Here is a 15,377-nt window from a genome sequence, read left to right as displayed (position 1 = left end):
AGGTATAGTCTAGTATCGTGTTTATTCTATATGAGTAGTATGTTGCCACAGGGGGATTATCTCCTCTTGTTCTGCCGTTTACTGCTCTTAAGTGCCTGGCGTGACGAGCAAAGCGGGGTACTTCCGGGCCCCGCTGCCGGCCACTGCGATCCGTATCAGGCCCCCCTCAGAGTGACATTATAAGGCGGGGCGTTGGCGGGGAAGTAGCCTTGGGCATCAAATCCAGCAGGTGAGTCTAATATCCGCCCGTTGTGCGCTGAAAGATCAGGTCCCCCGGTGGTGGAGAGGTGCCTCGCTGTTTGAGGTGTCAAACCGTTAGGGGGGAAGCATGCTGTAGATCCCTGGGAGTCACATCTGCCCTTCGGAGCCCCCAGCACCTATGCAGTGAAGGGTATGTCAGCTCACAGGGTTCAGGCGGGCCCGGGGTTAGCTTGTAGGCTGTACTACTATTGCGCACTCTCCTCGCACTCAGACCAGGATTCACAAGCCCGAGGGAGCGTTCTGGAAGGGCCGCTGCTCCGATCGCAGAAGCGCGGCCGCCATCTTGGGGTCAGGCAGGAGTGCCGGAGTGGCCGGCAGTGCTTGACGCTGCAAGGGTCCATGTCCATCAGAGCAGATCACCGGACTCACCCCCACATGCGGATAGGTCGCTACTCCGCCACCGGTCCACTCCTGGCTCCACACCACGCCTGGCTCTTAGATCTGTCCCGGGATTCGGGGGTTTCGGCCGCCATCTTGGATCACGCCGGTATCAACCATGGTCGAGAAACTCTGCATGCAGAGGGTCCCGGGGCAGCAATTCACTCCCGCACACGCCGCCCTACATCAGCAGCCCAGTTATATCTCTGACTGCTGATTCCGCTGTATATAACCACTGAAAATCACCCGCCGAAAGCGCGCGGACTGGGAGCCGAGACGGTCTACGTCCGCTCGGCCATCTTGCCCGGCCACGCCCCGATATTCAGGTTTTTAAAGTGCCCAATGTTAGATACATTTTGGGGTGTGGTTATTGAAGGTATGAAAGCCATGTTCACTTTTAAAATTCATTCTGTTTTTTTTTGGTATCTTCCCGAATTATGATTTGTTACCTCGAGATGTCAGTAAATTGTCTTTTTATTTAATTTTACTTGCTCGCAGAGAAATTTGTAAATGTTGGCTTAAAAGCACCGCACCGACTTTTTCAGAAGGTAGGGAAATTGTTGCATCTGCTCCAGGTCCAATGTCCAGCCCAGAAAGGTCAATTAATGTTCCCAATCCAGATGTATAACCATATAATAATCCACCGTTTCATTGTAACATTCAATTTTGCCCGATCCTTTAAGCATTTGCTTATTTCACTCATCCTTCCTAGAATTTCAGCCTGTACACACGGCCTCTTGCCCATTTTGATCAATAATGTGTCGTGCTCAATCCTCCATGCAATAGTTATTTATATTTGTGTCTGTATATGCTGAGTAGCTGTCACTTTTTTTGAATCCTCATGCCGTCTATTCTGTCTTTGTTGAGTCCTATTACATTAGATAGCAGCATGTATGGGAACACGTTAGCAGTGGGGCTTGGCAACATTCATTTTCTGGTGCCTTTCCACCAAGGCATAGTTTATGTCGGGTTGGTTCGTATCTTAGGCCTAGATGTATCAAGCATTTTGCGATTCGTTAAATCCGAAATTCGCAGAATTTCGGCCTTAACGAATCGCAAACGGACATTTTGCATCTTTTGGGATGTATGTGAAATTAGCAAAATAAGGAATCGCAAAAAATTGCGATTCCTTATTTTGCTTAAGCATTTAAGGAATCGCAATTTTACGATTCCTTAAATGCCATGTATGAAACTTTTTTAATTTGCAAATTCAGGTTAAGGAATCGCAAATTAACACCAACTTGAGGTTCGTGTTAATTTGCGAAATCCTTTCAAAAACCAAAATTTGGCAATTTTGAGGGTGGCATGTGACACACATACATGCCTAAAGGGCATGTATCTGCGCCATATGCACACACATGTAAGTTTCAGGGGTGCAGCAGGGTGTCCATGAGACACCCCTGCACCCTTGCAATAATTCTCAAATTGCGATTAGCAAATTGCGAATTCGCAATTTGAGAATTATTTCGCAATCATTCCTATGGGCCTCCTGGCTCATAGGAATGAATGGGAAATTATTCCTTATTTGCGAATTCGCAACTTGCGAATTCGCACATTAGGAATAATAAGGAATCGCAGAAAAATAGCGATTTAAAACATACATCCCATTTTGCGATTTCATAATAGCGATTCGGTAAAAATCGCTATTAAGAAATCGCAAATAGGAACGATGATACATCTAGGCCTAGGTGTTATAACAAAAACAGGACAGAATGGGTGCTAAGTGACAGCGAGCACCTTGCTTGGAGCAAAACCTGTTTGCATGCTTGGTTTCAGGAATGTTAGATGACAACCGAGCGTAGCACCCTCATCTGAAGCATAAAGTGCTTTCTCGCATTCTTCTCTACCATCTAGGAAGTCAATGTGCAATGTTGCACTTCTTTTCAGTTTCTAGTAACATACCTTTTGACTGTTGAAGTACTTTTGAGGTCACACGAAGCCTATGGCTTTTATATTTGGACACTGGCGATCCTGCTGTGTTCCACCTTAGATACTTAGCATTGCCACCCTAAGGCCTTGGAGGATGTCCGGAAGAAAATAGACTTATAACAGCATCCATGCTGACAGGGTTGGCCTGAACCATAGGCAACCTGGCAATGCCAGAAGGGCTGGTCTGACAGGTCAGTGTGTGGGCTGTTTTTGTCAGTTTGTAGTCTTGTGTTATGGTCCGTCGATTTCCATGATATTACCACAAATTTTTGTCTAGATCATCCACAAATGCATGCACTCTCCGAGACCTTGCAAAACACCCATACAGGGTGCCTTTGCAAGGTCAAAACTACCCTGATATGGAAATGTGGGCCATTTTGTAAGCAATGTGATTCACTAATGCACCACTTTTATTTTGGTGCCAGAGCCTATTTTGTGTCCCAATCCGATCCTACATGCTTGCTGACACTCTTATGTAGGTAAAGTATGCTGAAAGTTTAATGATTAGGTTGATCTAGCTTAAGGGTGATCTAGGGAGCAGTGGTGAGTTCGCCCAACAGTTAACACTCATCATAAAAAAGCTAGAGCCGTCCTATTGGTGGCTTCAGCACAGTACAGTTTTGTTTTTTAGAGCTCATTAACGTAAGCTCCCAATCATCTCTCCCCCCTCTCTCTCTCTCTCACACACACCTCTCTTGCTGTCTCACGCACTCTTCCCACCTCTCTCACATGGTTTACTTCAGGTCTTTGAGCATCATTTCTTTTCGGTGCCGTTTCAAGAGTTCCCTCCCCTCAAACCCACGCTCTCCTTCTCTTCTTAGGGTGTCTTCTGCGTACACAGTGGCACCGTCTTTATGAGTCTGTGGCTCGCTTGCCCCTTCTTTCCCTCTTTCTCACATACTCTGGTGAGTTCATTCACCACTTTGTGCACACATTGCCTATCCCTCTTGTTCTTTCTCTCTATCTCTTCTGTGCAGCTTTCATCCCAACTATTTGCCATGCCACATAATTCCAATTTTCTTTTTTTTGTCTACCTTTGCATTTTCAAAATGAGAAAAACACAATAAATGTGCACAATGTAGCCTTCGGATATAGCCTGGACGATATTTTTATATCTGAAAGTGTATTTTTTTAAATAAGCTGTTATGTGGTAAATCCCATCTGTAGGCAAATCTATTATATTTATGACTTCAAATGAAAGAACATTTCCTTCCTAAATATCTCTACAGGGCTATATTAATTTGGAAATGCAGTAAATATTCTCAGGTGTTGATTACCCATCGAGCTGACCACATTCAATTGACATCTTTCCCAAAGAAAGATATGCAGAACTCTCCCGAGGACGCCTAAGAGACAGTCTTCCTGATTTAGAGGAGTCCCCAAACACAGACTGGAGAACAAATGTATTGGCATCCCAGAAGCCTCCATAGAGCCCAGCACATGAGAGATCTTCATTTCAAATGGAGTGACCTCTCAAGGGTCTCTTACTCATTGCAAGCAGTACAGTCTCACAATGCTGCCTTTCCTGTCTCAACAATAGTTTCACAGCCACCACTGACTGGCACCATTGCTCCCCCATTCCGGCTGTTGTCATTCTCATAATCTTCTCTTCCCTCGCTCTGCACCACTCCCAAACGCATTCATAGATTTATTTACACTCCCCTCCCTCTCCACCGTCACGTAACAAGGACAGCACGTGCCATCACATTTGTTTGTGTGTGGAGTCTTCTTCGCAGGATACAGGAGTGTTGTAGCAGTGCTCATGTTTCTCCACAGTGAACAATTCTCCCTTATCTGATGTTTGTCTCACAATAGATGTCCGTTTACCTTTTAATTCCAAGAGTTTATCTTGCAAGGAGGAATGTTCTCCAATGCTCTTCAGAGTCCGCTCCACAGCCGCATCTTCTGGAGGTTTCTGAGTCTTCACGTTATTGCACCTGTGGATTAGAGAGAAATACAGTAAATGGTCCTCAGCATATTCTCCTCACTCTCGCTGCATCCCATCTTCCACAACAAAGTGTAGTATGCTCTGCACTAGGTCACTGCCACCTGAGTTTGTGTTTCTACTACGAATCTCATTGCTCTCTCAAGAGACTTTTTCCTTGTCCTGGAGCAGTCAGTGGTTCCCAGACAGGGTCTGAGGTGGGGGCTGTAATTTGCACTTCAATTGGATCAACGCATCACTCTCCAAAGGAGGTTCTGTCTAACTTCGAGGCCTGCTGCTCCAAGTAGTAGTAGGTTGTCAGCTCAGATATAGTCTGCTACTGTAATAAACTCAAGGTCCTGTAAGGGCTTCTTTTTGTAAAAAAAAAGAAATGTAGTGCCGTCAGAAGTTGACTAATAAACAAACTAATTACTAACACTCTTTGGGTAAGAGGTTTGAACCACAAAGAGTTTCCTCACGACCTATATACTTTCTCTATAGGCTTTCAACAGCTCTATGTACTGCCCATTGCTAGGCATACAGATCAGAAATTGATTGTATGGATTTTGTCATTTTATTTTATTATTTAATTCATTCATATTTTTTATTCAGTTTTTAAATTTCTCTGATTGTACAAAAGTTAAAACCACAAAACATTCATAAGTGCAAATATACAATTATTCTGTTTGGATATACATGTTAGATTTGTTTTAATACATCATCATAGTTTGTAAAAAGTACATGGATATTTAAACACAAAGTATATCCCCTGAATCAACCACACAACCATCCTAACCTTTCGCACAACACCAAACTAACATTTCCATATCGCATACATAAACAACCCATCCAAAGATGGCATACACCGTTGGATTTCGCAGAGAGACCACTCCATAAGATATCTGCGATTGTGTTGCCAGCTGGGATTTCACCAACAACGAGGTCAACGCACGTTTCAGTGGAGATTACAAATTGTATCCACCTTCATCAGGACATCCCTTTTATGTCTTTAAAGGTGAGTGGTAGGGGAATCTTAAAGATCACCAACGCTTCTTTTAGAATACCGGTAAGGGCTCACTGTAGTGAGAAAATAATTACTACATCTTTTAAAGACTGCTTCTCCTTATCTTCCGCAGCATCAGTTGCAATCCCAGGAATAAGGGGGCATATTATCAAGCCTGTGCGCTAAAATTATCGCCGCTTTATCGGCCGAAAACGGCCGATAAAGCGGCGATAATGGGCTTGATAATATGCTCTATGGAATTCCAATCGAAGCACATGTTAGATGTGAAGACATGTCTTCACATCTAACATGTGCTTCGATTGGAATTCCATAGAGCATATTATCAAGCCCATTATCGCCGCTTTATCGGCCGTTTTCGGCCGATAAAGCGGCGATAATTTTAGCGCACAGGCTTGATAATATGCCCCGGAATGCTTATACTTCTGCCTTCTCCTAAACCCTCAACTAGCCATTGCTGGGATGGTGGTTTATCGCCCCCGGGACTGCGCTGAGAGCAGCACTGCTCGACTTATAGATGCGATTACACTGAATGCGCTGAAGCACGAGCACTTCCTGGTTGTGGGAGATTTTAATGTCCACATTGATAGGGATGGCAATACAGCGGCAGAGCACCTGATGGCAGCAATGAGTGCTGTAAACTTGATGCTCCATAATAAAGGTCCCACACACAGATCTGGACACACGTTTGATTTAATTTTCTCCACATTAGAAAGCATAGTAGTGGATGATGCACTTCCAGTAGCATGGTCAGATCATTGGCTTATACCATTCACACTAGCATTAAATGGTGTAGAGCCTAGAAAAAGCAAACACTCTTATATGAAGAGGCAATGGAAAAATCTCACTCCGGCCATTATGAGCCCGTTTTTGTCCCATGATCCGCCTAAGCGTACTATGAATGCCAGTGTGGATGCCCAGGCACTAAGTAACTGGATTAGCAACATGGTAGAGGCTGTAGCGCCAGCAAAAAGGGTGACAGCGCAGAGAACCTCTCCCACTGCCCCATGGTTCTCCGCTGATCTACGACTGGAAAAAAGAGCCTGTAAGAAACTCGAAAGACATTGGAGATTAAAATACTGCCCCTTAGCAAAAAAACTATTTAAAGAGGCCACCAAGCTGTTTCATAAGCAGATTAGGAAAGAAAAAAAGAGCTACTATGCTTCCGTTGTTCAACAGGCAGAGAACCCCAGCAAAGAAGTGTTTAAACTGGTTCAATCCTTTTTGAAGCCCCACTGTATTGAAAGGGATATTCCTTCATCCGTAGCACTCTGTGACAAGATCTATATCTATTTTGACAATAAAATACAGATGTCTATGACTCCTTTGGCCCGCATAAACCTACGGCCAAGGAGGATAGAGAGAGTGGGGGCCGGTCCCCAGTCTCTTTGAGGAAATTTCAACCAATCCCGCTAGATGAGGCAAGGCAAGAGATAACCCGGTGTAAGTCAGGCTCCCCAGAGGACCCATGCCCACCTAAACTGTGGGAACCTTTGGCGGACGCTATTGCACCTATGCTTCAACACATCTGGAACACATCCATAGACACTGGGGAATTTCCGGAGAGTTGGAAGCATGCGACGCTCCTTCCACTGAAGAAGAAGCCAAACGGGGATGCGGAGGATTTAACTAACCTCCGTCCTATCTCTCTGCTGGCAGTTCCCGGGAAAATGCTGGAAAAACTAATTCAGCGCCAGCTGAATGCTCATGTCGAATCTAATAACATCCTTCATGAGACTCAGTCCGGGTTCAGACCCGGCTTCAGCACGGAGACAGCGCTGATTGAGGTGGCTGATTCTTTGAGGTGGTCGTTAGATTCAGGAGACTCGGCTATGCTGATGCTCCTGGATCTCTCGGCCGCGTTTGATACGGTGGTTCATGCTAGGATGGTCCATCGTTTGGCAGAAATTGGTCTACAAGATCAGGCATTGGTTGGATGCAGTCCTACTTGTCAAACCGAACGCAGAGGGTCACTCTAGGCACATGTGCCTCAAAGCGTAAGCCGCTGAGATGCGGGGTCCCGCAAGGATCTGCCCTAAGCCCCCTTTTGTTTAATGTTTATCTTGCCCCTCTTTTCTCCCTCATTGCCAACTGGGGAGTCACCGCAATATCTTATGCCGATGACACCCAGTTGGTTTTTCCCTACTTAGAGGTTTCAGAAGCGGCATTTGCAAACTTTAAGGGGTGCCTTCAGGATGTGGCATCCTGGATGAATACTAATAAGCTGAAACTGAATCCGGGAAAAACGGACGTGATCTTCTTTGGCAAAGACAGTCACCCTCCAGCTGAGCTCTGGTGGCCGATTGAGATGGGTACCCCACCTCCCCCCTCCCAGTGGGCAAAAAATCTGGGGGTCAAGTGGGACGAAAATCTCTCTTTTGTGCCCCAGATCCATCAGGTCACAGGGTGCTGCCTGAGCAAAATGAGGAATCTCCGCCCAGTCCTGAAACTTTTGCCTGAGTCATGCTGGAAAACCGTGATCCATGCCACCATCACATCGAGACTGGATTATGCTAACGGCCTGTATAGCGGTCTCCCGAAATACTTGGTCCAAAGGCTGCAGACGGTGCAAAATGCGGCAGCCAGGCTGCTTAAGCATATCCCTTTCAAAGACCACATTTCCCCCCATCTTCGGGCCTTGCATTGGCTCCCGATTGCCAGTAGAATAAAATTTAAAACTCTTACTCTGGCCTACAGGTCCCTCTACGGTACTTGCCCTAATTATCTGAGAGCCCGTCTGCCCAGATACACACAGACCCGCTCCCTTCGCTCAAACGATCAGGTGCTACTGAGTGTGCCGCGAGTCAAAAGGGCTAGATTGGGCGGCAGGACCTTTTCAGCCAACGAGGCCCGTCTCTGGAACTCCCTACCTCCTGAGCTGCGAAAGGCCCAATCAGAAACAAGCTTTAGGAGACAGCTTAAGTCGTGGCTGTTCTCGGAGCCTCTCTAAGCCGCAGACTCCCAGCTAGCTTTCTTGCCATGCCCTCACAGCGCCGGGACGCCTCCTAGTTGAGGCAGCTGTTCGCGCTTTATAAATACCAGTATTATTATTATTATCTCACTAATAGGGCTAATGTGTGGTGTCGTCAATGACCTTCCAATCCACAGAGGAACAAGTCTCCAACTTAAAGGTAGCTTATTAGATGGACAATATATGATGGCTGGCAGATCACTTGATATGGCTTGTACTAGTGCCTGTACTATTTCTGCAATGTGTCTAATTCAGGTCACAGACACTTAGGTTCTCATTCATTCAAATACCTGGCGTCAAAGGGGCGATCGCTGGATACGTCTGTGTCCTACGTCTCACGTGTGGTTTGCAAACCTGAATTAGACACATTCCAGAAATAGTACAGGCACCAGTACAAGCCATATCAAGTGATCCGCCAGCCATCATATAGTCAATCCAACTGAAGCCACCTTTAAGTTGGAAATGGGTTCATCTGTGGACTGAAACGTCATTGACATGTTTTTTCTTTTCATAAAATAGTTGAAATGGGATTCTTTTCATGGTGTTTACTTCTACTCCAATATATCAGTGCGCCTTAGGAGGCAGCCCTGTCAAGATTTTCTTTATATGTTGCAATATTCAAAGATTGCCGCCGCAACTGTATTTCGTTCAGGTCTTATTTCTAGTTTATTTCAATAGTGAAATATCAATTCCTTTGTTTGTAACATTTGGGGATTAATATTTATTAATGATTCAGGAGCTTCTTAAAGTAACTTATTTGAAATAGCACATTTTGTATGGTGTTTATTGGTTTAGGTCATGTATCTATGTTCGCACAACCATATGAATCCACTTCGAGTGCTTCGTTATTCATAGATTCATAGATTCAAGATATAAAATGTGCCTTTTTGGGGATGCGTGCCAGACTTTTTTATTGCGTTCATATCTGGCATTCCTCATGTCAGACTATTTATATGACTTTATAATTAGTCTTTGTATTGCTTTCAAACTGAAAGGACTCTAAACTGCCTACTGATTTATCTCTCTTCTCTCAGTCCTCATTACAGATTACACTTTGAGTTAAGGACTGAGAAATTTTAGTTAACGAATTCCCTTATGTTATGACCTCTTGTAATTGGTTTTATTTTTCTGTATTAGTGATGCTGATTTGAAATCTGGCTAGCTAACTACCTTTTGGTTTTGATTTTGAATATTGTCCTGCAACGGTTTTCTTTGTTTGCTTCTAGAGCCGAAGTTATATGGCACTCAGACTGCCCCTAATCCTTAATAACGGCCCATGGAAGGCATTAGAGTAAATCACCAACAGATGTTTAGTGGATAACTGGGGCAAATGGTGGGGGGCGTGGCTTAGCACGACGGCTGAGTAGATGTGTTCCCTGGAGCTCCTGTTAACTCCAGTAATCCGGAAACATCCGGTGTGTGGAAGACGACCATAATACTTATAAGTAACACGGAGGGAAGGCCTCCCTGCTCTTCATGCCACCCACGCGCCCTGCTCCCTGCAAGCCGATATCCGGGAGCTATACTGGGGGCAGTTGAGCCGGCTGGGAACCATCTTGCACCTGCCGCTGGTGACCGGCATGGTGGAGCTGCGGCAGAGTGATACAGAAGGCGGCAGCTGCGTTGCACAGAGGCTGAGGCATGCATGGGTGGCCGCTGGTCGATCACAAGGAGGAGAGTGACCCTGGCAACCCATGGAACCAATGCCCGGTCTTGGAAGGCCCGATTCCTCCAGAAAGTAGGTGAGGAGACACAGGTGCACTATCGCTGGGCCGTTGATACGGTAGCGACCGGCTCACGGGCAGCAGCTCTGCAATACGGCTGAACAGAGATGAGCTGCGGAGGCCGGGTGCGGGTGCGGTCCACGTAGGCTGCACCCGATTGAGAGTCGGCCCCGCTGATGCAGGGACTGTAACGGAGGGCCGGAGGGAGAGAAGCGCCTGAATGGGTTCGGACGGGCCCAGAACCCAATGCATTTGCTGGGAAGGCCGGTGACTCAAGGTGGGCTCTTTCCAATATGGCCCAGCTATTCAGACTTTCTAATCACGACGAGGTGCCGCTGAGGCACCTAAAGCTTCCCTAGGAACCGAGGCCTGGCTCTGAAGCGGACCCGGATTGAAGTAGGGGCCAACGAAGGGGGTAAATGACACTGCCTCAAATTAGATCTTGGCACTGGCTACGGAGGGACATGAGAAGTAGGCCTAGGCGGTCAATTCCGTCCCGCTCGCGGAATTTGGGTAATTTTGCGTTCCGCTGAGAACGCGAAATTGCCCACAATTCTGCGTTCTGCGAGTTTGCGAAATTTTTTGCTTGTTCGCGTTCTGAAAATTCGTGTTCGCAAGATATTATCCCGAGCACGCAAACAGCGATTGCGAACAGGAAAAAAGCAACACAAACAATCAATTCCGTGTGTTTGCGGAGTTCTGCGTGTTTGCAGAGATTTTTTGCCGTTTTGCAGAGATTTGCGTAACGCAATTACGCAAATTCCGCCCACCCCTAATGAGGAGGCCAGCAAAGGCAGTAGTTGACTGGTGGTCATGGTCAATATGTGTACGATTAACTGGTGGATTGAGGTGAACAATACAAGCAGCGGTAGGAATTTCTAAACGGGGCTCACGTAGCAACACAAATTCGGGCAGGCATAAGGCAGCACTGGACTTCCACCCACCACAGCGGGGGCAAACTTTGATGCAGGCCGGCTCCAGGAATTTTTATTTGGGTGGGCCAAGTGTGTATTCGGGTGGGCCACAGCAGGCCCAACTTGTCGCTTATATGTCTAGCTAGGCCTGCTTCAGGGCCCTCCTTTATTTCTCCTTAGTCTGACAAGGCCCAGTAAAACGCACTCTTTCCCAAATCACTTTCTAAATGTTATCACTCTCAATAAAGTGTTTTTACCATGTAATTGGTGGAAGAGGAGGTTTCTGAGGTGGGAATATCAGGCAAGTTACACTACTCAGTCTCTCTCTGTGCGAGCCTTCAGGGAGAATCCCTTTTCATTATTACCTCCACCTGACCCCGGACTCTGAAGCACAGTCCCTTCCAGGCTTGATTATCCACTTTTCTACCACCCCTCTCCAGTGCACCTTCTCTCACAGCTGACCTTGGGCCCTAGCCCCATATGGGCCACCATCCAGTTCCACTTTTCATTATTCCCGGTAAAAAACATTAGGAAAATCACCTTCAAACTTAAAACATTGAATATAGCAGTAAATCTAATTAGCACGTACTTTAAAATATGTTCAAAAATTGTCATAATGACCCGATTGCTAATTAAATAAACAAAAATAGAACAGCCATAACAGGGCTAGCTTTATCGCTGGTGTGAAAGTCTTTTTTGTTGCCCCACCAATGACCTCTTTCTCCGTAGATACCTTTACTAACACCCTCCAAAAGTGCCCCTCATCTCTCCGAATCTCCCCCATGACATCCTCTGCAGACTCCCTCACTGCCACCCTCCTTCACTGACCCTCATCTCTCCGTAGGCCGTCCCCCTATTGACCTCCTCCTCGGATTCCCTCATACCCCCCTCCACCAGCACCCCTCATCTCTCCGTAGCCCACCTCATGACCTCTTCCTCAGACTCCCTCACTGCCACCCTCCAACAGCACCCCTCATCTCTCTGTAGCCCCCATATGACCTCCTCGGCAGACTCCCTCAATATCCTCCTCCACCAGTGCCCCTCAACTCTCCGTAGCCCCTCCCCCTATTGACCTCCTCCTCGGATTCCCTCACTGCCAGACTCCACCAGTTCCCCTCATCTCTCCGTAGCTCCCCCCTCTCCCTCCCTCCATCCCATGACCTCCTCCTCGGATTCCCTCACTGCCACCCTCCACCAGCGCCCCTCATCTCTCCGTAGCCCGCTTATTGGCCTCCTCCTCAGATTCCCTCACTGCCCCCCTCCAGCAGTGCCCCTCATCTCTCCGTAGCCCCTCCCCCTATTGACCTCCACCACAGGCTCCCTCACTTCCACCCTCCACCAGCGCCCCTCATCTCTCTGTAGTCCCTCTCTCATAGGCATTTCATTTGTTGTATAGCTCTACTCATATCGGTGTTGGGTGGCACAGTACTTTACATCACACACACATTATACAGAGACAATGAATCATACAAGTATGTAAATCAGTCTACAGGGAATGTCATATAAGCCAATGAGGATTACAAGGTGTAGGAATCACATGTCATCCATACTGGTTGGCAGTATATTTTAAGAGGGTTTGGTCTGGGGAAACACAAACTCAGGATTTAAGGAGTACTCATTGGTTGGGGGTTAGCTTTAATGATAACAAATGTATATCTACCTAAACAAACTATTATTATCAACATTAGAATAATTAAAGACTGGGGAAGTTCTAACTATATCACAACACAAATAAAGCAAAGTTCTAACTATACCACAACACAAAAAACTATACCATTCAGGTTTGTATGCAGTTCTTTGATGACAGTTCATAGTCACTGTCCATGTTAGGATTGTAACTTCTTAACTGCAAGTAACACAGGGATCTCTGTGACAAAAGCAGTAACCAACTGAGCTATCCACATGAAAGACAATGTATCTGTATTTCAAAACTACCAAAAGGCAAAATCATTAATCACCAGTGTTATCTGAACCTTTTATATTTTTGTCACCATGAAACAAATCCCTTACCTGCTTCGTTCCTCGTCACAGCCCGATCTGATAAGCAGCTGCAGGGGCGTGATTGGGGGTGCCTATGAGAAAGCGCCCAGGCCCAATCAGACAACAGGAACAAAAACAACGTTCGGAGGAACGTTTTAAATTAAAGTGGCCGTTTTCTACTGGCCTTCATGCAGACACTGCGAGGGCCAATGTTCATATTTAGGTCGGCCTGGCCTAACCGGCCCCCCCCCCTCTAGAACCGGGCCTGCTTTGATGTCTCCTCGTATACTGACCTGCCTAATATAAGGGATACACTTAGCTTGCCAGCGAAACATGCTGGCCTGACACGTGTCTGAACGGCCTACAGCCTGAAGTAACGATCCAATCCAGGTCAACAGAGTGAAGACGAGTGGTCCTGCTGTTTGGGTGTCAGCTCAAGAACCCCGGCCTGGTAATACGGTTGGGACTTCCTGGAGAGCGCAGAAGGGCCACTGAGTAAGAATGGTTAAGGAGAAGGGAGGCAAGCCGGCTCAGGCCAATAAAATCTCAAACAACGCGCACCCTCTCCCCCAGGAACAGGGGGCACCGACGTGGCCTTGGCCTCACTCGAGGACGGTATGCCACAAGTCGAGCGAGCCCCCTCTATTGCTGATGTGCTGACGGCTATCCATTCTATGAGGGATGAGATGATCCACAAAATAGACTCCATCGCCTTTGATGTTAATCTGCTCCGCGGCGTTCTGAGTAAGGTCTCAGACAGGGTTACCACCACCGAACAAATGGTGGATACCCTACAGACGAAGCTTCATACCATAAAGGAGACTGTTGACGACTTTCAGAAGCGTGTGGTGCGCCTAGATGACCGAGCTGAAGAAGCTCTGAGAATATGTCACGCAGGAACAACCTCCGCTTCGTGGGTTTTCCCGAAAAAGCGGAGGGACCATCCGCCGAGCTGTTCCTGGTGGACTGGCTTGTTGACGCATTGGCCCCCAAGAAGAGCTCACATTTTTTTACTGTGGAGTGGGCACACAGGGCTTGTCCACCCCATCCCCCACGACGGGGGCACCGCCCAGGCCTCTCATTGCCCGGTTTCTCAGTTTCCGTGACCGGGACGCTATCCTGCAACTTACCCGAAGCCAGGGTCTGCTGTTATAAGAGAGTCACCAGATATCCATTTATCCAAATTACACACAGCGAGTGCAGGATCAACAACAAACTTTCTTGGTGGTGAAAAGGAGCCTAGGAGATTTAAACCTCAAATACTGTCTCCTCTTTCTGGTGAAGTTGAGAGTCGAGAGTAAATGGAAACCACTGTTCTTCTTCTCTGCGGCGGAGGTGAGCGACTGACTGGACGCACAAGGATCACCGGGAGCTTGTCTGGTGCCTTCAACTGAGACATCCCAAGCGACAGGGTCGGGCAAGCCACCCCAGGTTCGACAAAAGCAAACCCTTTCGCAGGTCAGCAACAGGACTTGGAGTTCTAGTGGAATCATTACAGGCCTTGAATGTTGTTCCAGACTTGAGGGCTACGTCACCCAATCGACTCACAAACAGTATCCCAAGTGAAGACACGGACAACTAACAGAGACAAGCGGTTGAGGAACGAGAGACATATAAGCAGAATTAATACTAACTTCATTACATGACACTTGGCACGAATAAAGGATGGCTGCTAGGGAGGTCCAGAGGCTTCTATAGACAAGCTGAGAAGAGCTGATGGGGGTCTGCCCCCAGAGGCAGGTACCTGGTTGGGGAGATGGAGGCTTGTTCTCGCACCCCACCGGCTGGCCAGCAACTACTGTTGGGGTGAGCGGGAGGGGGGTTTCTACCATAGTGGTGGGTTTTCTTTTCCTATTAGTGTTCTAAGCTGTGGTATTTCTCATGTGGGTTACGGGGCGACATCTACATGCCTTCACCTTGGTATGTTCAGATTTGTATGGAAATTTGATATTGCCCAAGGAATGGGGGGAGTTGGTAATGTTTGGGATTGGTTTAAAGGGTCTTTGGTGTCAGAAGACAGAACTTGCAGTGATGGTTGCAGGGTTAAAGTTACATGTATGGTCTGTAGCAGAATGGCCACGCAGTGGCAGAATGGCCACGCAGCGGCAGAATGGATGACGTGTGCACTCTATGGCAGCTACCATGGAATGTTTGGGGCATAGCTCCCTTTGAAAAATGTAGGCATGTATTTGCATACCTGAAAAGGTATAAGGTCGCTGTGGCCAGCCTTAAAGAAACGCATATCTGGGGGACATTATACCATGCCTAAGGAAGC

At 47.0% G+C, this 15,377-nt stretch overlaps 1 protein-coding gene across 1 annotated transcript in view; it reads right to left on the bottom strand.

Moving 5' to 3' along the window:
* Positions 1-15,377, bottom strand: part of LOC147717715 (E3 ubiquitin-protein ligase TRIM39-like) — a 305,695-nt gene that overhangs the window by 88,794 nt on the left and 201,524 nt on the right. The window contains exon 5 of the mRNA XM_086924496.1: positions 4,396-4,505. Within this exon, the coding sequence (XP_086780622.1) occupies positions 4,396-4,505 (110 nt within the window). The remainder of the gene's footprint in view (positions 1-4,395; positions 4,506-15,377) is intronic.

The sequence above is a fragment of the Lissotriton vulgaris genome, chromosome 5, assembly GCF_964263255.1.
Source record: "Lissotriton vulgaris chromosome 5, aLisVul1.2, whole genome shotgun sequence".
NCBI classification, from domain to species: Eukaryota; Metazoa; Chordata; class Amphibia; order Caudata; family Salamandridae; genus Lissotriton; species Lissotriton vulgaris.
Note: the sequence above shows the minus strand (reverse complement) of the source record. Positions and strands in the feature narration are given on the sequence as shown.